The sequence below is a fragment of the Macrotis lagotis genome, chromosome 5 (assembly GCF_037893015.1).
Source record: "Macrotis lagotis isolate mMagLag1 chromosome 5, bilby.v1.9.chrom.fasta, whole genome shotgun sequence".
Taxonomy (NCBI): domain Eukaryota; kingdom Metazoa; phylum Chordata; class Mammalia; order Peramelemorphia; family Peramelidae; genus Macrotis; species Macrotis lagotis.
Genome location: NC_133662.1, coordinates 263,460,710 through 263,488,542, shown reverse-complemented (window position 1 = coordinate 263,488,542; position 27,833 = coordinate 263,460,710). Strand labels below are relative to the sequence as shown.

General features: G+C 43.1%; 1 protein-coding gene and 2 pseudogenes across 1 annotated transcript; 2 read left to right on the top strand and 1 right to left on the bottom strand.

Annotated features, from left to right (window-relative positions):
- Positions 1-53: 53 nt before the first annotated feature.
- On the top strand, positions 54-9,182 carry LOC141490201 (sialidase-2-like). Its single transcript, XM_074190436.1, has 3 exons — positions 54-67; positions 6,770-6,974; positions 8,084-9,182. Exons 1-3 carry the CDS (start codon positions 54-56, stop codon positions 9,008-9,010), a joined length of 1,146 nt encoding a protein of 381 aa, XP_074046537.1. The 3' UTR covers positions 9,011-9,182.
- Positions 9,183-14,718: 5,536 nt separating this feature from the next.
- On the bottom strand, positions 14,719-16,060 carry LOC141489549 (A-kinase anchor protein 17A-like; annotated as a pseudogene).
- A 70-nt stretch (positions 16,061-16,130) lies between these two features.
- LOC141489548 (sialidase-2-like) lies at positions 16,131-20,581 on the top strand (annotated as a pseudogene).
- Positions 20,582-27,833: the final 7,252 nt, after the last annotated feature.

Genomic DNA, 27,833 nt, shown 5'->3' with positions numbered 1-27,833 from the left:
GATTCTTCAACTTGAAAAGGCTACAAGCCAAGACCAAAGTGGAGGGAGTGTTGATGCAGGATCTTCGGTTTGCAGATGATGGTACCCTCAATGCAGCCTCTGAAACTGAGATATAAAAAAAATATGGATTAATTCTCTGCTGCTTGTGCTAACTTTGGCCTAACAATCAACACCTCCTCCCCACCCAAAAACACAGATGCTCCATCAGCCAACACCACATCATCCTTATGTGGAATCATTGGTTACAGCAAATGGAGAAGTTCTGAGAACTGTGAATATGTTCACTTACCTTGGCAGTGTCCTTTCTAGGAAGGTATACATTGATAATGAGGTTGACACACTCATTGCCAGAACTAGCTCAGAGTTTGGGAGGCTGCGAAAGAAAGTGTGGGAGAGAAGAGATATTAGATTGACCATCAGACTGATGGTCTACAGAACTGTTGTGCTGACCTCATTGCTGTGTGCCCATGAAATCTGGACAGTCAACTAGTACCAGGCCAAGTAACTGAATTACTTCCATTTCGATTGACTTAAGAAGATGCTGAAAATCACCTAGCAGGAGAAGATACCAGCCACTGCCAAGCATTCAAACGTTACTAAAGAGAACACAACTACAGAGAGTTGGCCATGTTGTTTTGAATATCAGATATATACTTGGCAAAAAGACTATTCTGTGGAGAACTCAAACAGGGCAAGAACTCCCAGGAGGGTCAGAAGAAGCAACATAAGGATGCTCTGAAGAACTTTGGAGACACAAGCCCAGGACCGCCCAGTATGATGGGGTATTCACACAGATTCTTTTTGTCCAACCTGGGGTAGAGCATCCCAAATTCATATTGATCTATTCGGTCACAGTTGGACACACTGTAATTTGTCTCTAATACTGTGATGTCATTTTGGTCCTCTTAGAAAATGAAGGACAAGAACCAATCCACCAATCAACCCAAAGAACCAGGATTTGAACCCATGGCTCCTAGGGCAGCACTAAAGGAATGACTAGAGGATCAAAGAATTATGGATCTAGGCAGATTTTGACTCACCTTGCCCCCCCAAAATAGAACAGACTGACTTTTGGGAGACATCTGTCCTAACCCCTTCATTTTACAGATGAGAAATCTGCTACTCAGAGATCCTACAGTCATAGATTGATCCTGAAAAGGAAGATTTCCAATGCAATCCCAGTGCCCTTGTTTATAAATGAGGATATTGGAAGGGCTGGAGGGAGCTCAGAGAACATCAAGGTCATCCTCAATTGTACCCAGGAGGAAACTGGACTTGTAGGGGCTTCAAGTGACTTATCCAAGGTCATTCAAGTAGGAAGTAGCAGTTAAGATTTGAACTCAAGTCTTTTTGCTTTTGAATGCTACATTCTTCTCCTATGATTTAATATGTGACCCAAGCAACCCCACCCCCACACACCTGGAAATGACACCAAAGGAAAAAACTTTAGCAATAATGAGTATTACCTTCATATTTCTTTCCCCTGACTCATGCTGCTCTCATCTAGGCAAGACATCTCTAGGCAGGATCTATCTGTGGAAGTCCTTGCTTTCTGGATCTTCACCTTCTATCTCTGGTGGTAGTCATAGGAATGAGCTTTTGGGTGGGAATTTCTGCAGGCTGGAGGATCCTGAGTCAAGGTCCCGAAAGGAAGATTACTGGGATTTAATTTAATTTAATTCAATTCAATTCAATTCAATTCAGTTCAGTTCAATTTAATTCAGTTCAAATAGTTTAATCCAATACAGTTCAATTCAATTCAGAACAATCCAGTTTAGTTGAGTTGTCCAAGTCAGTCAATTCAGTTCAGTTCATCTGTTTAATTCACTTCAGTTCAGTTCAGTTGTTTAATTCAATTCAGTTCAGTTCGGCTGTTTAATTCACTTCAGTTTGGCTGTTTAATTCACTTCAGTTCAGTTTGGCTGTTTAATTCACTTCACTTCAGTTCAATAGTTTTTAATTCACTTCAGTTCAGTTCAGCTCTTTAATTCACTTAGTTCAGTTCAGCTGTTTAATTCACTCCAACCCAGGATAATCTGAATTCCATTCAGTTTAACCTGATACAGCTCAATTCAGATCAGTTTAGTTTGGCTTAATTCATTTGACTCCATTGGGTTTAGTTCAATTCAGTTTAACTCACTTCACTTCAACTTCAATGCCACTCATGTCAGTTCAGTTCACATCAGTTCAGTTCCACTTAACTGAATTTTTAAGATTGTGACTTTCCCAAGGAGCGGATGGGAATCACTACTGTCCCCTTTCCATCTATCCTGAAGTGACTCCCTCCTGTCCCTGCTGCTACCTCCCTTCATTAGAAAGGGAATGTCTGATCCTTTAGGGAACCCCATACATTTTAATAACTATTATTCCATTATACCAGTTTCAATCTTCTCCTTTTATGCAGAACCAAATGAAGTTCAGAGAGGGGAGATCATTTGCCCAGGGTCACACGTGAAATAAATGATCAGCACGTATCAGACTTTTCTTGGATCAACAAGACACTAGTTGCAAAAGCATCTCTCATCACCCTAGCCCAGGAAGGATGACCTTGCTTCATCACACCCTCAGGCCCACACATGACTCAGGTGTACACATAGGGGGTTAGGCCTGTTTCTCCTGGTCCCTGGAAATAAATGGGGTGGCAGAGCTGGGTGCCCCAGTGGATACCATTGCTGAAGGGTGGGGACTTGTCTCAGGTTTATGTAGGCACTGGCCCAAGATAGAAACGTGTGCCTTGGGTTGCCTCATTAAGTCACATCAAAGGACTCATTGAGGAGCAGCGTTCTCTGACAGTGTTGATTCCGGCCCCTCTTAGTGTCCCAGCACCAACTTTACAGGCAATCTTTATGAGCTGACGGGGCTTCCTGGACCTGAGGTAGGTCTTGCCATTTTCTGTGATTTTCCTTTGGTAGCAAAGCATTTGATCTTCCTTGGTGAAAACACTCTGGGTGACAAATCTCTGAGCTAGCCCCAGGATGGATGATGGATGCTCTTGTGAGCTTCTCAAGGGAAGGTTTGGTGCTTCCAAAGAACTCAGAGCTGGCCATTTCCTGTCTACTCACTGGCTTTTGCTGCCCTGAAGAACCCGAATTCATTCACTGGAATTTTCAGATGAGCACCTGGAAGATATCCCTGACCTGAACCAAGGGGATGTTTCAGCAGAAAGAAACCCAGCATAGCCTTTGATGGGATGGCACAGAGAAGGGGGGGGGGGGGGCTTAGCCTTATTTTGCTTGACCCTGGAGGGCAGAACAAGGCAGATCTAGGATGATGTCAAGGGAGCTATTCCAAAGTGGAGAGTGCTGCCTCATTGGGATCACTGAGTTAGAGCAGCAACTGGTCCAGTCCTCATGTTAGAGATAAAGAGGTAGAGACCCAGAGAAATTAGGGGATTCCCAGGGTCCTATCAGTAGCAGAAGATAGAATTGAACCCTGGACTTCTGGTGCCAAATCTAGAGCTCTTTCTACTTTACCTATATTGTCACCTAAGGTAGTGAGTTCCGCATGACTGAATGTTCTCAAGTGGAGACTGACAGCCAGTGATGGCATAAAAGGGATGCCTATCAACTATAGGTTGGGCTCCTGAAGGAGCCTCTGAGGGCTTGAAGGGAAGTTCCTTTGTACTCTTGCTGTCCAGCAAATAGTGCCTGGAAGGTGCTCATCCTAAGTGACTTCTTTTATGAGCCAAAAACCCCAAGTTCCACTATTGCTATTGTTTGTTGCTTTCATGGGCAGTTGGCTTCTCAGTGAGCTTGATGATGCCAGGTCATACTCATTTGGCTCATGTGATGCTAACATGAGGACTGATGGAAAAATTCCTATAAAAATAAGGGGCTGGATCTGATGACATCGAAGATCCCGTCCAGCTTTAGATCTAGGAACCTAAGTCACTTAATATCCCCATGTCTCAGTTTCCCCACCTATAAAATAAGGGAACTCTAATAAATAATCTCCAAGGTGCCTTCCAGATTTAAATCCATGATTTTATGATACTAGGTCATTTAACTGCCCCAAGTCTCAGTTTCCCCATCTATAAAATAAAGGGACTACACTGAATAACCTTTAAGTCTCAGCTCTGGATGTCTTCTTCTATTCCCTGAAGCAATCTACCTGGCCAATAGAGGAGGCTGATGATTTGGAGAAAGGTGGAAATAAGGATGAAACTTCTCCAGTGGATGGATGAGAGAAGACTATGGAGTCTTCTCTGGACAGTCAATGCTGGATTGTTTGGATGCCAGGTGTGAGTCAATAACCACTCAGCTTCATGACTCCACTTGAGTAGGAAAAGCTTGGACATCTCCTCTCGCCTCCTCTCCTCCCCACAAAGCAGTGATTTTACTACCCTTTTAATTAGCATCATAGACAAGCTGAGTTGGAAGGGATCTGAGAGATCACTTGGTCTGACTCCTTCACTTGAGAGAGAAGGAAGTTGCACTTGGGAGAGGTTAGCTGATCTGGCCAACAAGGTGATGAAATCATACCTGCTTGATCAGGGGAAGACTTCTAAGGGGAGTGGAGATATGACAGAAAGACTACTACACTTAGAATCAGAGGACCTGAGTTCAAATCCACCCTCAAAATGGGAACTGGGTGACCTTGTGTTGTGGGAGATTCAGTGTCTCCAATAGAGAATGAGAGTTAGTGAAAAGTGAACGAACTCATAATTCCTGGGATTTAAAACTGCTCAAGATTTGTCATAGGAAGCTTACAAAGCACACCGATGAAAACCTTTTCTCTTTCTAGAAAAACATTAAGCACTTTGAGGACAGGCTAGGTGAAGTTGGAGTGAGTGTGTGTGTGTGTGTGTGTGGAGAGAGAGAGAGAGAGAGAGAGAGAGAGAGAGAAGGGAAAGACAGCCAATAGGGCTGGCTTAGTCCAGCACAAGGCATGGGGGCCCATGGTTCTCCAGATACACCTAAGCTGGGAGCACGTGGTCTAAGAAAGAGATATGTAGCCATCCTTGCAAAGTGGAGGTAGAGTCCAGGAGAGAGAGAGAGAGAGAGAGAGAGAGAGAGAGAGAGAGAGAGAGAGAGAGAGAGACTGAGAGCCTGAGGAGGGGCTGACCCTTCTCTTAGATCACACTTCTGTAGTGCGTTGGTCAAAGGGTGACACTTGGGGAGTGCTTGGCTCAGCTATTCTCCAATAGGCAAGCTTCATACTGGTCCTTCTTGTCCCAAGGTGCATGACCTCTAAGTTCAACATGTCATTTCCTGACATGCCAGCATAAGCTTGACCCATCAGTGGGCAAGATCAGGTAGCTGGAAACTGGAAACTGGGGGAAGGGGGAAACTGTAGGAAAGGTGGACACTCCAAGGCTACTCCCATCCTGGAATGGAATCACTTTGAACAACAGAATTCCCAAGCTAGGTCACAATCTCTTCCCTGCAACCCTTGAACCAGTCCCTTCCAAGTGAGGGGCCTCAGTTTCCCCATCTGTAAAAAAGGGCTAGGCTCCATTCACTTTGAGGACCCTTCTAGGTCTGATGTTCTAAACACTCAAAGTAGTCATGGATCTTTTCTTGAAATGCCTTCAGGGTACACAGGTGGCATTTTAAGCCTTTGTAAGACAGACAGACTTTAAATGACAGCCCAGAATCTGGACTTTTTAGTGAGCTCATCTCAGGTGACAGGTTGGGAGCTGTTAGAAGGATTTCAGGGCCCATCTAATCTTACAGCCTCCTTTTGATGGAAGGAAACTGAGCTTGGGTTTGATCACCCACAAATTCTCTAATTCCTGTGGTTCCCTATTTGCCTCCAGGATCAAACATCAAGGACTGTCTAGCTCCCATTTTGAGGCCTTCACAACTCTTCCTTTTCCTACGTTTCCAGTCTCCCTATCATTTACCATTTATTTTTCTACAAAAATTATATGTAAAGCAAGATGAAGTTACTTGCTATTCCTCATACAAGTCAGGTTGTCTCCAGATGCCACACTTTTGCACTGGCTGCTCCCATGTTCTCCTTGCTCGTGGCCACGTGTTTGCCTCCTTAAAGACTCAGTTCAAATCCCCCCACCTTTCTCAGTCCCCCTCCTCCAGGATTGTACAGCTCTTTGCATGCATCAATTCCATTTGATTGTAAGCTCCCTGGGGGAAAGGACTAGGCTTTTGCCTTCCTTTTTAGCTTCAGCACTTAGCACAGAGCCCACACAAAGTAAATCCTTTCTCAGTGCTTGGGGGGCTACTCTCCTGGGGAGGAAGATAATTCCCACATTTCAAGTCCCATTCCCAGCATTTATTGGACGGATGGCCATAAACAAGACCTATAACCTCTCAGTGCATGCCCCAGATGACTCTCCAAGGCTACAGGTCACAGAGGAGCTTCCCATCTACAAAGGGTCAGTGCTTATCCTTAGTCTTGCTTACATCAAAGATAGCCCCTGGAGAGGCAAGGGTTGGGAGACAAGTCCTTACTTAGGTCAATGTCTTGGGCCCTCCAGGACTCCCATGTTATTTTGTTGCCTGGTAAGACTACTGCTTCAGTCTTGTGTTTGAGGCAGTAGATTTGGACAAATCAAACCAGGGGTCCCAGAAGATTGGGGAAGGCATGGAGAGTTCCTGAAGATGCCCTCAGTCCCTCTTCCCTTGGCATAGGAAAAGCTCTTCAAATATCTTTGAAGAGAGGGAAGCCAGATGTTTTGGGGAGGAAGACTTTAGATGTCCACCAGAAGGGGAGGAAGTCCCCTGAACTGTCCCTTGGTGGCCTTCTACTGTCCACTTCCTTTCCTGGCTCCCAGCTGCTTCCTATCCTCTCTTTCTGTTCTCTCTAGCCCCATGGATACACCTCCAGTGTTACAGAGGGAGGGGTTGTTTCACAGAGGAGACCAGGTCTACAGGATCCCGGCCCTGCTTTATCTAGAGCAACACCACACCTTCTTGGCATTTGCTGAGCAGAGGGTCAGCCAAGCTGATGAGAAGGCCAAGAATATTGTCCTGCGCAGAGGAAAATACCAGGCCTCCACAAACCAGGTGAAGGTAAGGAGGGCGGGGCTTGGGAGGCCAGGAGCTAATGAAGGAACCCCAGGATCGGGAATGGGGATCACTGATATTTCTCAACCTGCATGAATTTGGGGTGGGCACTGCAGATACCAAGAAAGAAGAGTGACTGCTGAGGAAGCTGAAGATTCCCCCAAGGTCACCCAATATATTCTACATATGAAGACAATATGTTGTCTCTGCTAATGGAATATAAACTCCCTGAGGGCAAGCACTGTTGCCTTTTTGTCTCTTTCCACAATCCAGAAAGTATAGTGTCTAGCAGATCAATACTTCTCAGTGACCTGAAATGAGAAAGGGGAGGGTCAACCGAGATCCAGCTAGCAATGCTGCCTTCAGCCTGCAGAGGTTCACGTGTCCAGGTCCAGGGCAATGCCCCTCACCTCTGTCCTGGCCAGTCCATATGAGGAGGAGGGTGTTTAGTCACATTTCCACAAGGCAGAGGGCCTCAGGAGGGGAGGGAGAACCAGGGTCTTGAGTCATGGCAATAGAAGATAAAGACCTGGAGAAGATTCAGGGGAAATGAAGGCTGGGGCTAAATCTGGCAAGGACTGCCATTAGGAAGCACTTACATTCTGTAAATATTTTGATATATGTTTGTATTTATTAGACAAAAGCAATAAAAACAATAAAATAGCCAGGCACCCATTGACATCATGCTCCAAGGATTATGAAACTCCCACCCTCTGCTCTCATTTGGTGCTCACAACCACGCTGGGAGGTGGGTGCTTTTCAGATCTCCCTTTTAAAGATGAAGAAATGGAGACTGAGAGGGGTTAAGTGATTTTCCCCAGGTCAGACAGCATGAGACACATTTAGGTCCAGTGCTCTAGCTACTGCATCCCCTAACTGCCTAGGTAGGTTCTCCCTCAAAGAGGGAGAAAAGTAACTCACAGGCAGGATTTGAACCCAGCTCTCTCCAGACTCCTAATCTAGTTTCTTTCCACATTGTCCTCTCTGTGTCATATGGTGACCTTCATCTACCTGAACCCAGAGGGCAGAGAAATGGGTAGATGGGATTCCCAAAAACCTCTCTTGGACTCAGGACCACAGTGTGATTTCTTGTCTTCTCTTACCTCTTCTGACAGTGGAAAGAGATGGAGGTGGTGAGGACAGCTCAGCTGCCAGGCCACCGTTCCATGAACCCCTGCCCTGTGTATGATGAGGCCACGGGGACCTTGTTTCTTCTGTTCATAGCCGTCCAGGGCCTGGTCTCTGAACAACACCAGATCCAGACCAGGACCAATTTGGTGCGCCTGTGCTGTGTGACCAGCGAGGACAATGGGAAGACCTGGAACCCTGTCACAGACCTCACAGATTCCGCTATTGGGTCTGCCCACAAGGAGTGGGCCACTTTTGCCATTGGACCAGGTCATGGTCTACAGCTACACAACCCCACTCAGAGTCTGGTGATCCCAGCCTATGCTTATCGACTCATTGGGCCTGAGAAGCCCACTCCCTATGCCTTCTGCTTCCTCAGTAATGACCATGGGAAGACATGGGAGATGGGGAATTTTACAACCATGGAGAACACCTTGGAGTCTCAAGTGGTAGAAGTGAATGGTCATGGACAGAGGGTCTTATACTGTAACTCTAGAAGCACCCTCAGGACAAGGGTCCAGGCAGTCAGCTCCAATGATGGTGTGGATTTCCAGCATGCTCAACAGATCAAGAAATTGTTTGAACCACCACATGGCTGCCATGGAAGTGTGATTGGCTTCCCTAATCCTACCAAGAAGATCTTGAGTTCTGTAGACACCTGGGTACTTTACTCCCATCCCACAGATCCCTTAGAGCGGAAGGATCTGGGTGTGTATCTTAATAGGAATCCCTTGGATCCAGCAGGCTGGACCAAGCCAGCCATTCTAGCAAGAGGCCCCTGTGCTTACTCAGACCTCCAGTACATGGGGCCAGGTCCCAGTGGATCACCCCAGTTTGGCTGCTTGTTTGAATATGAAAATTATGATAAAATCCTTTTTATCATGTTCACCCTTGAGCAAGCTTTCTACTCCTGATCCCTCATATTGACTGTCCCCATACTTTGTTTTATTCCCTCAACTTCTACCCAAGACCCTCAGGAGGCTTCCCATCACCCATTACCAGCGGCATCCAAAAAATCAAGGAAATCCTGCTTGAGAAAAGGTTGTGTTCATCTCCTCTCCTATAACTCCTTTCACCAGTCCTAGAACTTTTCATATCAAAATGCCTGGGATGTCTCCTCTATTAGCATAGAAGTTCCTTGAGGGCAAGGATTGTCTTGCCTTTGGTCTTTGTATCCAGTGCCCTCAGCTCAGGGCTCTTCAGAACCATTTAATAAATACTTTTTCATTCATTCATTCATTCATTTGTTCATTCATGCACTCTTTCATTCCAAGTGACAAGGACCTGGATACTTGGCCATACATGTTCCTTTTGTTCAAGGAGATCTTCATAATAAACTGATCTCATCTAGTCTTTGTTATACACAATTCTGCCATGGTGCCCAAGGTGATGACAGTTGTACCAGGGCAGGGTTATCTTTTCTGTTTTTATCAGACACAGTTAGTTCCATCAGGGACATGATAAACTTGAGGTGGAAAGCAATCAAAGCAAGGATGGATCCATCTAGCCATCTAGTCATCATCTAACCATTCATCCATTCATTAAACAAATATTTTTCAAGGGCTTGCTATGTACAAAATCCTGTATTAACCATTAAGGTTCATTTGAAACTTTGATGGACTGCCTGCCCATGTGACTTTGGGCAAGTCATTTAACCTCTTTTAGTTTCTTCATTTGCAAAATTAAAACATTAGGCTACATGAAAAATCGGGAAAGGCCTCCTGAATATGATAGAGATACTGTTCAAAAACATGGAGATGTGAGATTTAATATTGCTTATGGGGCAAACTGACAAATGGGTCATTTGACTTCAGTGTTGAGTATATGGGGGTAGTAATGTACAGTAAGAGAGGAAAGGTGTTGTGACCAATTAAAAGTCAAATATAAGTTGGCATTTTATCCTGAGGCAATGAAAGTCACTGAAGCTTTTGAGAAGGAGAGTACTGGTCAGATTTTAGGAATATCAGTTTGACAGGATGGACTAGAAAAGTGGGGAGAGCCTAGAGGAGAGGGACTATTCTGGAAACTTCCATATCTCATGTTCATATTCCACATTAGCCAATGTCTTGTGTCTCTTTGTGTGTGATATTTGAGATAAAAATCTACCAGATGACAGAAAAAGAAAATAAAACCCAGAGCTTTACAGAAATCATAGAAACAGATTTAGAACAAGGACAAGTCTTAAGAGACCATCTAGTCCAACTCCATTTTACATGTGAGGAAATAATCCTAAGAAGTCATAGACAAGACCATAGGATCATAGAATTAGAGCAAGAAAGGCTAACTACTGCAATCCTATCTGTTGGTAAGAGTTGATGAGCAACAAGCCAACCCATACCCACGGAGCATAAGTGACTTGACCAAGTTCACTCACATAGGAAGTGGTAAATTTGGTCTTTGATGATCTCAGGGAGACATAAAGGTGATGGAAGGATTCAGTTGTCCCCCTCACTAGGGCAAGCTAGAAAGGAGCTGTGGAGAGCCCTCCAAACTGAGACAGATATCTGTTTTATTGCTGTTTGTCCTTTTGGAAGATCAGTAACATAATGGGGTCCTATCCTAAGTCCTAGTGAATTGTACCTAAGTGAGGCAGAGTTGTGCAACGTCTTCATACTCAATCCTCTTCCAGAGTCCTCAAAGACCAGTAGCAAAACATAAGTCAGGATGACTGAGAATGGACTAGGAGGCAATAGATGATCTAGGTGTCTTCTATGCCTGACCAAGCCTCTCGGTGCTTGCTCCAGCCACCTTCGTGGACATTGGAACAAATTGTTCTCAACCACTCACTCTTGCCAAAAGAAGTCTTCACATACTTGGGATAGATACTCCCCTTTAATTAAAAAATTACTCTCAATCTGGTTTACTCCAACTGTTGAGATGGTTTTACTAGAATATGGCTGATGAGCATGTTATAGTTTCTTGGAGCCACAGATGATAGTTGATGAAGGTGGAAACCAAAGGTAGATGAGCAGTCCTGAATAAGGTTCAGCCAACCCTCCCACCAAAGGTGCTAGTGCTCCCTGAACACTCAGACACCCATACAGCCATTGATGACCCCCATTTCCTCCTCCACCCAAGTTTAAGTAACCACCTCTATTACTTGTAACAGACCCTCAGCCTCACCTTCACCTCAACTCTCTCCTGATTCCATCTCTCTCTACTCTCCTGTCACATTGAGACTCTCAGAAACCTCTGAGGTGGTATTCTTCTCTCCCCATTGGTGACTTCTTCCATGAGTCTGCGATGTTGGGGGGCACCTAAGCCATCCTTCCATAAACTCTTTAATCTTCCTCAGTGGGGTGCCTGAACTGATTTCCTTCCCCTCCACTTTTCTGGTGCTCTTTCCTATATAGTCTTCCCATTAGAATGTAGATTCCTCAAAGTCACGATCAAGGCTGCTGGCTTACTTGTGTCCCTAGCATTTAGCCCATTAATTGGCTCATAGTATCTAACTATCCATCCACCATCCACCTATCCATTTATCTATCTGTGAACCTTGCCATGCTGCTTCCTGTGTGAGTTAAAACCTCCCAAGGTAAAAGGTTGGTTGCTTTAGGTCTTAGATCACTGTCTGATCCTCTATCTTAAGCCCATAACTGCTGCTAAGGATGGGCCCAAGATCTGTGAGGATGGCTACTTAAAAGCCTAGGAGAGATTGGTCCCTTCTCCATGACCTGGCTCCAGAGACATAAGTTTCTAGGCCTATTCTCTCAGGGTGGGCTTAGGCTGTCTGGAATCAACAGCACCTCCACTCAGTCTTGCTATTCTTTCTTGGATAAATTTAGAAATCAGCCCTAAAAACATTCCAAATTTGGTCTGTGGAGTCTGTTTGTTTCAGATCAAATAAATGAGGACTTTACTCTGAACCCCAACTGTAAAAGTCTAAATCTGTCACCTGACTTCCTTCCCAAGTGGCCAGGGTCCAGGTCATGAGTTTTGGCATTGACACCAGCTAGTGCCTATCTTTGGAAAACTTGACAGTAAGTTCCATGCTTCTGCCCTTACTGTGGTGCCAAGTTCGCCTGGCATTGCCTTGCCATGGTTCTTTTGAGACAGAGAAAACCCAAGTCACATTTAAAATGATCATTATGGATGTTATTGTTGTTATCATTGGCAATTGCCTTCCCTGTAAACTTGATACCAAGTCTCGCTCCTTTGGCTCACATGATGTGAACCTGAGGGCTGATGGAAAAATGCCCTGAAAAACAAAGCTATTGTACTTGACAGTATCTAAGACTCCTTCTAGCTTTAGATCTATTTTCCTAAGGTACTTAATATCCCAATACCTCAATTTCCCCCCCCTTATAAATTGAGAGAATTGCAATAAATCGTTCTAAGGTCTCTTCCATATTTAAATTTATGATTCTATGATTCTAGGTCACTTCCCCAAGTCTCAGTTCTCCCATCAACAAAATAAAGGGACTTCGATGAACAACCTCTAAGGTCCCTCTTATCTCTGAATCTATTCTCCTATTACCTGAAGTAAAATAACTGACCAAAGACGAAACTGCTGGTTTGGAGGAAGGTGGGACTTAAGGATAAAACCTGAGTGGATGGCCAAGGAAGTCCAGTCGGCCTTCTCCAGACAATGTTTCTCTGGATTCCAGAACTGGAATGTGGGTAGGTATGAATCAATATCCAACCAATGTCTTGGTTCTAGATGAGTAGGAAAGGCTTGGAAATATCCTCTCCCCTTCCTCTCCCCCGCCAAAGGCATTCTTCTAAGAGCCTTTTAATTAGTATCATAGATAAACTGAACTGGAAAGGACCTGAGAGATCATTTAGTTGACTCCCTTATTTTATTAAAAACGAAGTTAATTGATCTGGCCTAGATAGCAATGGCGCTAGTACATGTTTAATCTGGGACAGACTACCAAGAACAGACTCCCCCCACCCCAGATCATTAAGAAAAGGCATTTATTTTTACCATAAAAATGTAATCTGGAATAAACATAACTTTTATAACCCCAAAGTTACAATTACTTTAAAATATTCCCAAACTTTATTGAGAAGCAAAAGATTATAAAATTTTATGAGTTTGCAGTCTTGAATCTGTAGAAAACTCTGCAAATGAAATAATTTAGCAAAGCATATTTTTTAAAGATTTTATTTATTCTGAGTTTTACAATTTCCCCCCCAATCTTGCTTCCTTCTCCCCACCCCCCCCCCACAGAAGGCCATTTGCCAGTCTTTCTTTTCTTTTCTTTTTTTTTCAGTCTTTCTATTGTTTCCATGGTATACACTGATCCAAATTGAATGTGATAAGAGAGAAATCCTATCCTTAAGGAAGAAACAGAAAGCATAAGAGATAGCCAGATCAGGCAATAAGATATCAGGTTTTTTTCAAAGCATCTTTAAAAAAAAATAGGAACACACTAATTTGTACCAGAAATAAAACCTTTTACCTAATGTTTTGCTCTCTATTTTAATTTGTAAAAATCAGTGTTTCAGAAGTAATGAAACATCGTTAGGTCACCTTGTCCCATCCTCCCAATTACTGAAATGTTTAAAAGTAGAGTGCATTTGCATTTTCAATTTTAAAAAAATTCTGGGGATGGCTAGGGGGTGCAGTGGGCAGAGCCCTGGCCCTGGAGTCAGGAGGACCTGAGTTCAAATATGTCCTCAGACACTTAATACTGACCTAGTTGTGTGGCCTTGGGCAAGCCGCTTAAAATACATTGCCTTGCAAAAACTAAAAAAAAAAAAAAAAAGAATTCTGCCTACATTTCATATATGGCTTACTCTGTCATGTTCACTTTGCTCCTACCTCTTTCCACCACTCTCCCTGTTTTTGAATCCATTAATACAAAATAAAAATCAAACTAGCAAGTTCTTTTTTCCCCTGCCCTATAAGTTTTTATGGTTTTTCGTAGCAATTAACACTTGGCAACTTATTTCAAATTCAATTAAATCTGCCCTTTTTCTGTAATACATGTTGACTTCATTGAAAGATAAAGAATTTTTAGTCAAGATTTTTTACAAGTCTTTTAAAAGTTTTTTTTTATTTAAGGCACTGGGGTTAAATGACTTGCCCAAGGTCACACAGCTAGGCAATTACTAAGTGTCTGAGGCTGAATTTGAACTCAGGTCCTCCTGACTTCAGGGCCAGTGCTCTATCCACTCTGCCACCTAACTGCTCCAGTCAAGATTTTTTTATAGAGTTATGTATTAAGTCTGGAATTCTTAAACTGTCAGTCTAAGCATTTCTTCTGATTAAAAAAGCACTGGATAGGGTAGCTAAGTGATGCAGCGGATAGAGTACCACACTTAATGCTTAGCTGTGTGACCTTGGGCAAGTCACTTAACCTCATTATCTTGCAACACAAAAAACAAAAAAAAGCACTGGTGACATTAAAGCTATCAGATCAAAAATATTTAAAGGCAAAAGGGAAAGCTAATGAAAAACAAATTACCAACACACTTGAAACTATAGCACAAATAATTATGCAATCTTAAAAAAAAAGGAAATAAATTTCCACTGTAACTGTGTTTCCTAAGTAGAGACTCCATTTTCTTAAGGTGGTTAAAAAGTCAAGTTTCAGAAGTTCTCGCTGGTCCCCGACTATCCTTCAAGGGCTGTCCTTTACTTCCTGCTTTGGGTACTTAAATGTTTGCTCAGGGACTAGAATCTCACTTGTTGACTGCACAATCCTCCCCAGACTTCTATCCAACGTCTACCCTTCGGGCTGTAGGACCTCCGGTACTGAGAGCTTTGGGAGTTGTATTTTCTCGGTAAGGACTATGACTTTGTAAGTGTCTTCACTGCAGTTGATTTTCATCCTCTTTATTGGCATCCTTTCTGTGCTTGCTGCGATCCCTTTTCTATCCCTCCTCAGCCCTCCTGTCTCTACTGGACTGGCTTTTGCCATTACATGCTTCTCTATTAGAGTGATCTTGCTCAAAAGATGAATCTTTTTTGAACGTGGTCTGATCTCAATCACCCTTTGGCAGGACTAGAAGAGAATAATGAGCGTTTTTTTTTTTCTGTATAGCTTTCATTTGTAATAGAGTCAAATTTCTTTCCATCTTTGCACTGACCATCTTCACTTAAGTTTCCATTCAAATATTTGGAATGAAAATGAATCTCCTGATTTGATAACTTTTCTTTTCAACAGATCTGAATTGGCTGACCCATGAGGGAATGCAAGGAGACAGAAGTCACAAGGCTTGAGGACACAAATGTATAACAGAGCAGAATGAGATGCCATTGCTTCTCCCTTGTTCTGCTGTGTCTCATCCATTTTCTCACTCAACACTATGTTTAACAGCCACTCCCTCAGTTTTCTCTTTCCTCTGGAATCCTAGAGTTCACCTTTTCCCTCCTCTCCCCCTCCATTCCTCAGTTCACCTTCCTGAAGTTCTCTCTTCCAATCCTTGAAGGTGGATTCTTTTCTTCTTTTTGGTCATATTCTAGTCATCTGAGCAGTTCTACAATGAATCTGATTGAGGGAAACAATAATGTTCTCTCCTCTTGCCCTTTCTTCTGCTCTCCTACTTGTACCTTTTTTTCTGATTTTGACAAGCTTCATAGTCTTTTTATTTTTGTTCTCTTTTGTAGCTTCTCTTCTAGTTCTTTCCTCTTCCCAACTCCTCTAATTCTTTGTTTTCTTTCTTCTTCCTTTTGCCTTTCTTTAGCTTCTTTTTTTTTTAACATTTCTGCCCTTCTCTTTGTGGTCCAAGTTCTTGAAGTCTCTGCCTTTCAAGTTGTCATTTTTTAAATTGAGGCATCACTAAGATCTATAGCCGAGTCCAATTAATCTACTTTTCAGCAGAATCTGACCCTCCACTAGAAACCAGGAGTTCGACCCAAATGTAGACTTCTAAGGGGTAAGAAGATATGATGGAGAGATCACTGGGCTCAGAGTCAGAGGACTTGAGTTCAAATTCACACTGTCTCCTGGGTGACCATGGACCACTCCCTTCCAGTTGAGAACTTCAGTTTCCTCATCTGGGTTGGGCTCCATCCTCTCTGAAGACCCTTCTAGATCCAATGTCAATTGTCAAGAAACATTTCTTGAAATGCCATCAGAGGACATGGATGACATTTTAGGCCTCATGAGACAGACTTTAAATTACAGCACAGCATCTCAGTCTTTTAGGGAGCCTGTCTCAGGTCACAGGTTGAGAACTGTTAGAAGGAATCTCAGAGTCCATCTAGTCCTATCTCCTTTTGAAGAGAAGAAAACTGAGCACAGATCGGATCACCCACAAAATCCCTAATTCTTGTGGCTCCTTATTGTCTTCAAGACCAACAATTAAGGCCTGTCTGGCTCCCATTAGCTTCTTCACAATTCTGTGCGTTTCTGCCGATCCAGCCTCCCTACCCTTTACTGTTCTTCAACTCTATCATCAAGCAAGACAGAGCTACTCGCTGTTCCTCACACAAGTCAGGCCATCTCCAGACTAGATTTTTGCATTGGTTGTTCCCCATGAAGCCTCACTGCTACCTCCTGGCTTCTTTGGAGATTCAACTCAGAGCCCACTATCTTTTCTCAGTCTCTGTTCCCCAGCCCCTCCTTCCTTCCTCTCCCCCTTTGCCTTCATTCTCCTCTGAGGATTGTACAGCTCTTGGCATGTCAGCAACTCCATTTAATTGTAAGCTCCTTGAGGGAAGGAACTAGGCTTTTGCCTTCCTTTGTAGCCTCAGCACTTAGCACAGAGCCTAATACAGAGTAAGAACTTGGTCATTGTAGTAGTTTGATAAGTAGGAGGATTCCCATATTTCTAGTCCCATCTCCAGCACTTATTGGATGGGTGGCCACAAAAAGACTTGTAGCCTCTCAGTGTGTGCCCCCAGCTGACTCTCCAAGGCCACAGGTCACAGAGGAAGCTGCCCATCTACAAAGGCAGGTGATGTTTGGTCTTCTCTATACCAAAGAAAGCCCCTGGAGAGGCGAGGGTTGGGAGAGGAGTCCTTACTTAGGTCAATGTCTTGGGCCCTCCAGGACTCCCACGTTATTTTGTTGCCTGGTTAGTCTAGTGCTTCAGGCTTGTGATGGATACAGTAGATTTGGGCAAATGCAGCTAGAGGTCCCAGCAGACATGGGGAAGGCATGGAGGATTTCTCAAGATGCCCCAAGCCCTCTATAGAGACAGTCACACCTGGGAGGGTCTGGAGAATTCTAAAGAAGGCTTGTAGAATATCCCAGAAGGGAAGGAAGCCAATAAGGAGTGAGAGAGCTCTGTTGGATTCAGTCATGGTTTGTGAGTGCCTGGAGGACCCAGATGGTTTTGGGCTTTCTTTGAACCAACAAGTATTCCTTAAACTCTTAATATCCCCAAGGAGCTGATGGCAGATGGACTAAATGCAACAATTTAACACATCCTTAATGACTGGGATTGACATTTAAGTAGCTTCTAAGATCCAGGGACCAAGCCAGGGATACAAGCCAACCGCAACATAAGACCAATCAATCCCAAGTGTAGAGTTGGAAGGGAACTGAGAGGCCATCCATTCCAATCCAACTCAATTTACATGGGTAAACTGAGGCCCAGAGAAGTCACAGTCTCTGCCCTCAATTAGAGGAAAAAGAGGTACCAAATAAGTAAATACAAGAGAAAGGAATAAAAGAAGGAAAGAAGAGAAGGAAGGGAGGAAGGAAAGAAGGAAGAAAGGAAGGAAGAAAACAGAAAAAGGAAGAAAGGGAGGGAGGGAAGAGAAAAGGAAGGCAAATGTAGATAGAGATTCTATTTTTTAATCTGTCCTGTCATTGTATTCATACAGTACCTCCTGATGAGAGAGCTCCTTCTCCCAAGGCAGACCATCTTTACTCTAAAACTTTCTATCTTAGAGAATGGTCTGAGGCACTTCAAGATAAATGACTTACTCAGGGTCACACAGCAAGGATGTATCAGAAGCAAAACTTGAACTAGGTCTTTCTGATCATGAAACCAGTTCTCTATTATGTCAAATTAGCATAAATTAAACTTAAAGTCATTTTGCTGTGCAGTGCAGACAGGCCTCTGTAAGGGTCAAGGAGGGTCTTTTGTAGGTGGGAATGCTTGAGGAGGTCTTAGAGGGAGCTAGGGAGAAAAGAAGACCCACTCCAAGGAGGAGGGTAAAGGAGGTTATAGAAAGGAGTCCAATTTGGGCAATAGAAAGTCAAATCAATCTATAAAGGGAGTTTGGAGCCAGATTTTGGGAGGAGGGAGTCTTTAAAGGTCCACCAAAAGAAGGCAGCCCCTGCATGCCCCTCCCTGGGTCCACTGAGGGCCTTCTATTACCCACCTCCTCTTTTGGTTCCCAGGTCCAACTCAGCCAATGCTCCGTCAAATCCTCCCAATCTCTCTGATCCCTCTGGTCCCTCTGACCTCTTGAAATCCCCTCTGGAGTTACAGAGAGAGAGGCTGTTCCAAACAGAAGACCAGGTGTACATGACCCCGGCTCTGCTCTACCTGGAGAAGTACAAAACCCTCTTGGCTTTTGCTGAGCAGAGGGTCAGCCAAGCTGATGAGGAGGCCAAGAATATTGTCCTGCGCAGAGGGGGATTCAAGGCCTCAACAGGCCAGATGAAGGTAAGGAGGGCAGCACTTGGAGGCTAGGAGCTAATGAGGGAATCCCAGGATCGAAATGGGGATCACTGACATTTCTCAACCTGTATAAGCTTGGGATGAGCCTTGTAGATACCAGGAAACCAGAGAGACTGCTGAGGAAGGTGAAGATTCCCCTAGGTCACCCAATATATTCTACATATGAAGACAATATGTTGCCTCTGCTAATAGAATATAAGCTCCACAGTCCAGACAATATAGTGTCTAGCAGATCAATGTTTCTGGACCTGAAATGACAAAGGGGAGGGTCAGATGGCATCTGGCTGGCAATGCTGCCCTTGGCCTGCAGAGGAACACTGTGTCCAAGCCCAGGACAATGCCCCTCACCCATCCTGGCCATTCCACATGAGAGGGAGGGTGTTCAGACACATTTCCACAAGGCAGAGGGCCTCAGGAGGGAAGGGAGAACCAGGGTCTTGAGTCATGGCAATAGAAGATAAAGACCTGGAGAAGATTCAGGGGAAATGAAGGCTGGGGCTAAATCTGGGAAGGACGGCCAATAGGCAGTGCTTACATTCTGCAGATATTTTGATATATGTTTGTATTTATTAGACAAAAGCAATAAAAACAATAAAATAGCCAGGCACCCATTGACATCATGCTCCAAGGATTATGAAACTCTCACCCTCTGCTCTCATTTGGTGCTCACAACCATGCTGGGAGGTGGGTGCTTTTCAGATCTCCCTTTTAAAGATGAAGAAATGGAGACTGCGAGGGGTTAAGTGATTTTCCCCAGGTCAGACAGCATGAGACACATTTAGGTCCAGTGCTCTAGCTACTGCATCCCCTAACTGCCTAGGTAGGTTCTCCCTCAAAGAGGGAGAAAAGTAACTCACAGGCAGGATTTGAACCCAGCTCTCTCCAGACTCCTAATCTAGTTTCTTTCCACATTGTCCTCTCTGTGTCATATGGTGAAAGAATTGACCTTTATCTGCCTGAACCCAGAGGGCAGAGAAATGGGTTCAAGGCCATACTCTGATTTCTTGTATTCTTGCCTCTTCTGACAGTGAAAACAGATGGAGGTGGTAAGGAGAGCTCAGTTGCCAGACCACCACCCCAAGAGACCCTGCCCTGTGTATGATGAGGTCACAGGGACCCTGTTTCTTCTGTTCATAGCCGTTCAGGGGAGGGTCTCAGAATGCGAGCAAATCGAAACCAAGACCAATGCCACATGCCTGTGCTATGTGACCAGCAAGGACATGGGGAAGACCTGGAGCCCTGTCACAGACCTCACTGATTCTGTCATTGGGTCTGCCCACAAGGAGTGGGCCACTTTTGCCAGTGGCCCAGGTCATGGTCTACAGCTACACAACCCCACTCAGAGTCTGGTGATCCCAGCCTATGCTTATCGACTCATTGGGCCTGAGAAGCCCACTCCCTATGCCTGCTGCTTCCTCAGTAATGACCATGGGAAGACGTGGGAGATGGGGAATTTTATAACCATTGAGAACACCTTGGAGTCCCAAATGGTAGAAGTGGATGGTCATGGACAGAGGGTCTTATACTGTAACTCTAGAAGCACCCTCAGGACAAGGGTCCAGGCAATCAGCCTCAATGACGGAGTAGATTTCCAGGGTGCTCAACAGATCAAGAAATTGGTTGAACCACCATCTGGCTGTCAAGGAAGTGTGGTTGGCTTCCCTAATCCCACCAAACATGTCTTGGGTTCTGTAGACACCTGGGTGCTTTACTCCCATCCCACAGACCCATTAGAGTTGAAGGATCTGGGTGTGTATCTTAATAGGGATCCCTTGGATCCAATAGGTTGGACCAAGCCAGCTATCCTAGTAAAAGGCCTCTGTGCTTTTTCAGACCTCCAGTACATGGGATCAAAGCCCAATGGGTCCCCCCAGTTTGGCTGCTTGTTTGAATATGGAAATTATGATCAAATTCTTTTTCTCTAGTTCACCCTTGAGCAAGCTTTGCACTCCTGATCCCTCATTCTATGCCAGAATTGGTTCTTCTGCTCAGATTCACTTCTTTTCCTGTTTTGAGTGATGACCCCAGGATGAATCATTATCCTTTCTGTGAATCACAAGTCCTCAGTGTCAATCTTTGGCTTTTTCCATTAAAGCACATGGCAATACACAGTACCTTCTTTTTTTTCTTACATTGTCATGGCACTTACCAAAGAATTCCCCACTTACATTTCTTTTTTTTTTGTATGTTTTTGCAAGGCAAATGGGGTTAAGTGGCTTGCCCAAGGCCACATGGCTAGGTAATTATTAAGTGTCTGAGGCTGTATTTGAACTCAGGTACTCCTGATTCCAAGGCCAGTACTTTATCCACTGTGCCTCCTAGCCGCCCCCCCCCCACTTCCATTTCTAAAAGCTGAAAAGAAACTTGTTAGAAACAGGCCTTGAACCCTCATCTTCAAAGTTTTCTATGGCCTATTCAAAGTGCTGGAACAATATCAGATACTTATGCCGAGGGACCCATCTCCATACCATCATCCATAGCAAAGTCTACCTTGTTTGTTTTGGCCCTGATGTCCCTTTATAATTGGAACAGAATAGGAGAATGAGCTGGTCCAATAATAGGGATAAATGGGAGGGCTCAAAAAAATCTGGCCCAAGAACTGAGGAAATAAGGTAAGACCCCAGTATGTCTGAAAATGATCTGGGGGGATTAATGGGCACCAAGTTCAATATAATCCAAAGCTATGAAAAGGTAGGCAAAAAAGTTCCCTTGGTTGCAGAAGACAGGAGGAACCATCCTACTAAGATGATATTGGTGTGTTTTGTTCAATGCTGGGGGCCACATTTTTAGGAATGACATTGACTGGCTCCTGTAAAGGATGATGAAAGCCTGGAGACCTTGGCACATGAGGATCACCTTGAGGAGCTAGAGGAGATCAAGACCTGGAGAAAAGGAAACCAAGAAGGACCAGGAGAGAAATCTTCTAATTTGGGACAGTTTGTCATGGAGAGAAGATTGAATTTCTTCTTATGGTCCCACAGATAAACCCAGGAAGAGTGACTACAAGGAACAGAAGCAGATATAAGCTGGGGCCCAACAGTTAGAACTGTTCATGAATGGAATGGGCTGCCTCTAGAAGGGAAGGATCTGAAGGGGGCCTCTAGGTAGAGCTGGGTAGCCCCTTGCTGGGAATGCAAGTGGGTGACTCAGTCTAATACAAGTCAGACTAAATGACCCCTGGGATCTCTTCCTACTCTGAAATTGTGGAAGGCTTTGATGCAGGTGGTCTAGGCTACAAGTGGTAAAGACCCCTGACTACATTGACCCTTAGCATTCTAGGTTGTCAGTAAAAGCACAAGGAACTTCTGTGGGTCTCATGAAATGTGCAATGTTTTTGTCCCTATTTCTTTATGTTTTCCCCAGACTCTGTGACCAACCCAATTTGTACACTTCTTATTTCATTAGACTAATAATCTCTAAAACAGAGAGATAAATGGGGTTTTAAAGTTGAAAAACCCCACAGATTTCCATCTGTCTGGCACATCTTGCCTTTTACCCTGCTGCAGCATCTCTGCCCAGTCAGAGTAGCACCCTCCAGTCTGGACCACCACAGCCCACACACTCTTTTTCCTGGGGGAGTTAATAACCTCAGCTTTAGCACACTGCCCTAGAGCCAATATCTTCTGATTAGTGAAGGAGTGAAAACAGACTCCCCAACCCACTATATCTCATGCTAATCAGAGATTTTCCTCAATGGAAAAGAGTTCTAGTATGAAAAGTCTCTCCATCCATGCCAAAACAATGACTGCCACAGCTTGTTGGCCAAGGAGTGAGCTCAGACTCAGCTCAAGGACTTTTCTTAGCTGACTCCGCTTCTCATTCTCTCCCCATGGATATCACGTCATCTGCTTTTGCACCGAATGCCCTTCTCCCCATTTTCTTTCCTTTGACCACACTAATACCAGCATACTAGCCTTGCTTCTGTCGCCATCCATGTGCCTTCCTAGACCCTTCCCTTACCTCCCCCATTATAATGGAAGCTTCTTGAGGGCTGTGGCGCTCTCTCTCTCTCTCTCTCTCTCTCTCTCTCTCTCTCTCTCTCTCATCTTTGTATCTACAGCAATTGCTGGAGTCCCACATCTAGGAAGCATGGGGACCAGCCCTACAAACTAACAGGTACCTTTTCTATAGTGTTTTAGATTTATAAAGCCTCACAACTATTTGTGTCTCACAATAACCTTCTGAGATATGTGATGTCATTATCATTTAGCAGACAGAGAACGTAAGGTTAATTAACCCCAAAGAGGTTACATCATTACCTAGGTAGTCAATATCAGAAGTGGGATTTGAACTGTTGTCCCTCTAATTTTAACTCAAAAGTTTTCTCCAATATATCAGACTGCTTCTATTAGAAGAGAATTCAGTAGGGGCAGCTAGGTGGTGCAGTGGATAAAGCACCAGCCTTGGAGTCAGGAGGACCTGGGTTCAAATCCAATCTCAGACACTTAATAATTACTTAGCCGTGTGGCCTTGGGCAAGCCACTTAACTCCATTTGCCTTGCAAAAACCTAAAAAAAGAAGAGAATTCAGTATCAGTGAGGTGTGATAGAGAAACACACCAGGCATCCATTTGATGGCAATCGTTTCCCTTTGCTTTGTTTGTCTGCCATTTATTTATTTCTCCTGCTTGGTTTGATATCTCCACTATTCTAGGTGCTCCATTGGCTTGGATAAGATGCAGGATTGTGATGAGGAGAGGGAAGGGGGGGGGGAATCCAGTGACACTGAAAATGCAACTGTCATCCTGCAAAAGTCCACTAAACCTGACCCTGAGGGGAGGGATGCAGGTCATAATCAAGTTACACTGGGCCTCTGATGGTGATGTCTTTGGCCTCCTGGTGATGTCTAGTCCCTAAATCTGTCCTAATGTCATTAATGATCTTCTGGTCATAAATGATCGTTGATCACCACAGAATCAATCCATCTGGTCAATGACTCTGAGAAAATGAGGCTTTTCTTTCCATTGAACTTATATCTATCCACCTTAGGACAGATTAGTTTCAATGAGAGAGAAGAGGAAAAAGGAGGGAAGTCAGGGTAGTGATGAGCAGCAGGAGGTCAGGGAGGATGAAATCATAGCAGTGGGGCACTCAGGCCAAGTGTCCTATGGGGATCCCTTTGGATGGAAGACTAAAAGGATAATCAAGAGGATAAGAGATAAAGACTAAAAGGATAAGAACCCCCAAAGAAAGAAAGAATCTGCTTTGTCCACTGTGTCACTCTGGCCAGAGACTGCCATGCCAAAACACAAATTTTCATAATAACTGACACTTATGTAATACTTTAAGGAGTACAAAGTATTTTCCAGCCATTCAATTTTTAAAAATTGAGCTTAAAAATCTACTTTTTTTTCCATAAAAAGAAAGCCTTCTCAAATGTAGAACAAAAAAGGAGAGTTGGTGGTATCCTTTATATGAGACTCATGAACTCATTTTCACCTTATTTGGGCCACGTATTGTGTGAGATGCTGGTCTACACTCAGTTTCTGTCATGCCATTTTCCAGTTTTCCCAGAAGTTTTTGTCAAATAATTTTTTTGGGTTTTGTTCCAAAAGCTTGGATCTTTGGGTTTATTATATACAACATTGCTCTGGTCATTTGCTATAATGCATTGTCCACCTAATCTATTACACCAACCCATAACTTTATTTCTTAGCCAGTACCAGATTATTTTGATAATTGCCACTTTATAAGATACTTTGAGATCTGGTAGGGCCAGACTACCTTCCTTCACAGTTTTTTCATTGATTCCTTTGGTATCCTTTTTGTTCTTCCAGGTGAATTTTGATATTTTTTTCTAGTACTATGAATTTTTTGGTAGTTTGCTTGATATAGCACTATTCACATCAATAGATTATAATTTTTAATACATTGGCCCAGTCTACTTAAACAGTGAATATTTTTACAATTGTTTAGATCTGACTGTGTGTATTCAGGCACCTCAGTCATTTGTTCAGGCTCTTCACAATCCATGATTAGATTTAGACCTGATATTGTATTCATTTAGATACTGGTTTTGTCTTGCCATGTAGACTTCCAGGTATTTTGTATTATCTGACAATTATTTTAGGTTTTTGCAAGGCAAATGGGATTAAGTGGCTTTCCCAAGGCCACACGGTTAGGTAATTATTAAGTGTCTGAGACCGGATTTGAACCCAGGTTCTCCTGACTCCAGGGCCAGTGCTTTATCCACTGTGCCACCTAGCCGCCCCTAACAATTATTTTAAATGGATTTTCTCTTGCTGCTGGGATTTGTTGATAATATATAGAAATACTGATGATTTGTTTGAGTTTATTTTGTATCCTACAACTTTGCTAAAATGAATTATTTCCATTAGTTTTTTAGTTAATTCTCTAGGAATCTCTAAGTATGCCATCATATCATCTGCAAAGAATGATCATTTTGTTTCCCCATTGCCTATTCTAATTTTTCAATTTCTTTTTCTTCTCTTATTGCTATAGCTATACTATATTGAATAATAGAGATGATAATAGACCTTATTTCACCCCTGATAGTATTGGGAAGGCTTCTGGTTCATCCCCATTTCAGCTAATACTTGCTGATGGTTTTAGATAATTCCTTTTCATTTTAAGATAAACTCCATTAATTCCTAGGCTCTCTAATATTTTTAATAGGAATGGGTGCTGTTTTTTGACAAAGGCTTTTTCCTGCATCTATTGAGATAATCATATGGACCACTGATACAGTCAATTAAGATGAGAGTTTGTCCAATATCAAACCAGTCCTGCATTTCTGTTATAAATGCCACCTGGTCATTGTGTGTGATCTTTGTAATGTATTGCTGTAATCTCCTTGTTAGTGTCTTATTTAAACTCTTTGCACCAATAATTCATTAGGAAATCGATCTATCTCCAAGAGCATTCTTCCTTGGGAGTGAGATTGACCCATACTCTCAGACAAGAACCTGAATAACGCACTCTGGAGCTAATTCCCACGAGATCATCTCAAGCCAGACAATCTTTATAAAGGACATATATTATTACCACAGCCTTGAGAGACAGCCTGGATGGAAGATAGACAGAGCACCTGCCTGGGGACTGAGAAGACCTGAGTGATTTTTAGACAAGCTATACACCTTTTCTGAGCCTTACTTTCCTACTCTGTTAAAAAAGGGGTTAAGCCCATATGACCTCAGAGATACCTTCCCATTTTTATGTGATAATTCGATCATCCTCCAATCACTCAAAGACAAATATGTATTTAATATGTTAAATAAATACCATCTTTACCATCATCCTCATCGACCGGCTCTCTGATTCTACTGGTATATACTTCGTGTTGTTGTCGTATAGCAGACGTGGCCAATGGTGGCCTGTGACAATGTTGAAGGCAGTCTTAACCAAATGAGAATGGATTGGGGAAATATTTAATAAAATAAATGAAAATATAATAAAACATATCTAATATTATATTTTAAAGCTAAATCAATATGTAGCCCACAAGGATCCTCATTCAGCACTGGTATACATGCAGAATATATTATTATATTATGTGGTATCCCATCCATCCACTAGGAGGCGAGCAGGGCTCACCCTGTCCTACCCCAGAGAGGTGTAGAAACCCAGAGGAAGCATTTTCATTGACTGAGCTTGGCCCCTTTTAGCCCACAGTACTGAGCTTCCAGCCCCCAGAAGGTGGTCTTCACTCCAAGACAAGAAGGGCTCTATTTGCTGAACCAGAAAGGGCAGAGAAGACTTGTGCCAGAAGAAATGTCTGGCCACCACCATGAGCTAGGAAGAAGAGGGCATAGGGAGGGAGCAGGTTCTCCCCTCAAAATATGGAGAATTCAGGACCTATTTCTAGGTGCTGTTTATTGGCAAGAACTTCCATGTTCTCCGTTGCCAGGGAACATTCTGAGTGGAGCCATGTTCTCCAACTCACCTCCATGATTCATTCATTCCTCCTCATGTATCTGGTCACCACACATATTTTAGTTCTTTCTGTGTCTCCAAATTGCAGAATCTCCACGTTGGAAGGTTAGTAGATGGAAGATGCTTGAAGGCATACTGCTTCCTTTGTGGCTTACTTTATTTTGCATCTGTTCATGGAAGTCTTTCCAAGGCTTCTCCATATTCATTAAGTTCATCATTTCTTATGTCACAAATGATAGTTCATGATATTCAGGCACCTTAGTCATTTATTTGTTCAAACTTCCTCCACAATCCCTTTTTCTTTTTCTTTTCCAATGAATATTTTATTTTTCTAATTACATGATGTGAAAGTTTTTCAACATTCATCCACACATCTATCTATCTATCTATCTATCTATCTATCTATCTATCTATCTATCTATCTATCATCTATCTATCTATCTATCTATCTGCTATCTATCATCTATCTATCTATCTATCTATCTATCTATCTATCTATCTATCTATCTATCTATCTATCAAGTTACATAATTGCCTTCCACCCTCCTCCCCTCAATGGTGAACATAGTTTGTGTTTAGCATGTTTATAGATAAGTCATTTTTTGGTATGAGGAATTAGGATGAAGGGAAAAGAAAGCAAACTATGAACTAGGAAAGAAATATGTAAGAAATATTTAAAAAGTGAATGAAATGTTCATTCAGAATCTGTAGGGGTTTTTTAAATTTTGTTTTGTTCTTCCTCTGTATGGGGATAACATTGCCCCACAGACAGTCTCCCTGGGTTGTCCTAACTCTCTGAACTGCTGAGAGGAGCTGCATCTATCAAGGTTAATCAGTTCACAATGTTGTGTTAATGTGTACAGTGTTCTCTTGGTTCTGCTCCCTTAAATCAGCATCAGTTCCTGTAATTCGTTCCATGCTTCTCTAGAGTCCGACCATTCATGGGTTTTTGTTTTTTTTTTTTTGTTTCTTGGGTTTTTTTTTTTTTGCAAGGCAAATGGGGTTAAGTGACTTGCCCAAGGCCACACAGCTAGGTAATTATTAAATGTCTGAGACCAAATTTGAACTCAGGTACTCCTGACTCCAGTGCCAGTGCTCTATCTACTGCATCACTAGCCACCCCTCCATTCATGGTTCTTACAGAACAGTAATACTCCATCACATTCTTATACTATAACTTGTTTAGGCTTTACTTCAATTTCCAATTCTTTGCCAGTACAAAAAGAGCTGGTATGAATATTTTGGAACATAAGGGACTTTTCCTCATTTTTTATGATTTCTTCTGGATATAGGCTTAGTATTAGATCAAAGCGTA

Excerpts from the sequence above, each read along its gene's own strand:
- LOC141490201 (XM_074190436.1), top strand. Across the intron at positions 6,975-8,083 it reads CCTCCACAAACCAGGTGAAG|TGGAAAGAGATGGAGGTGGT; the intron begins GTAAGGAGGGCG and ends CTCTTCTGACAG.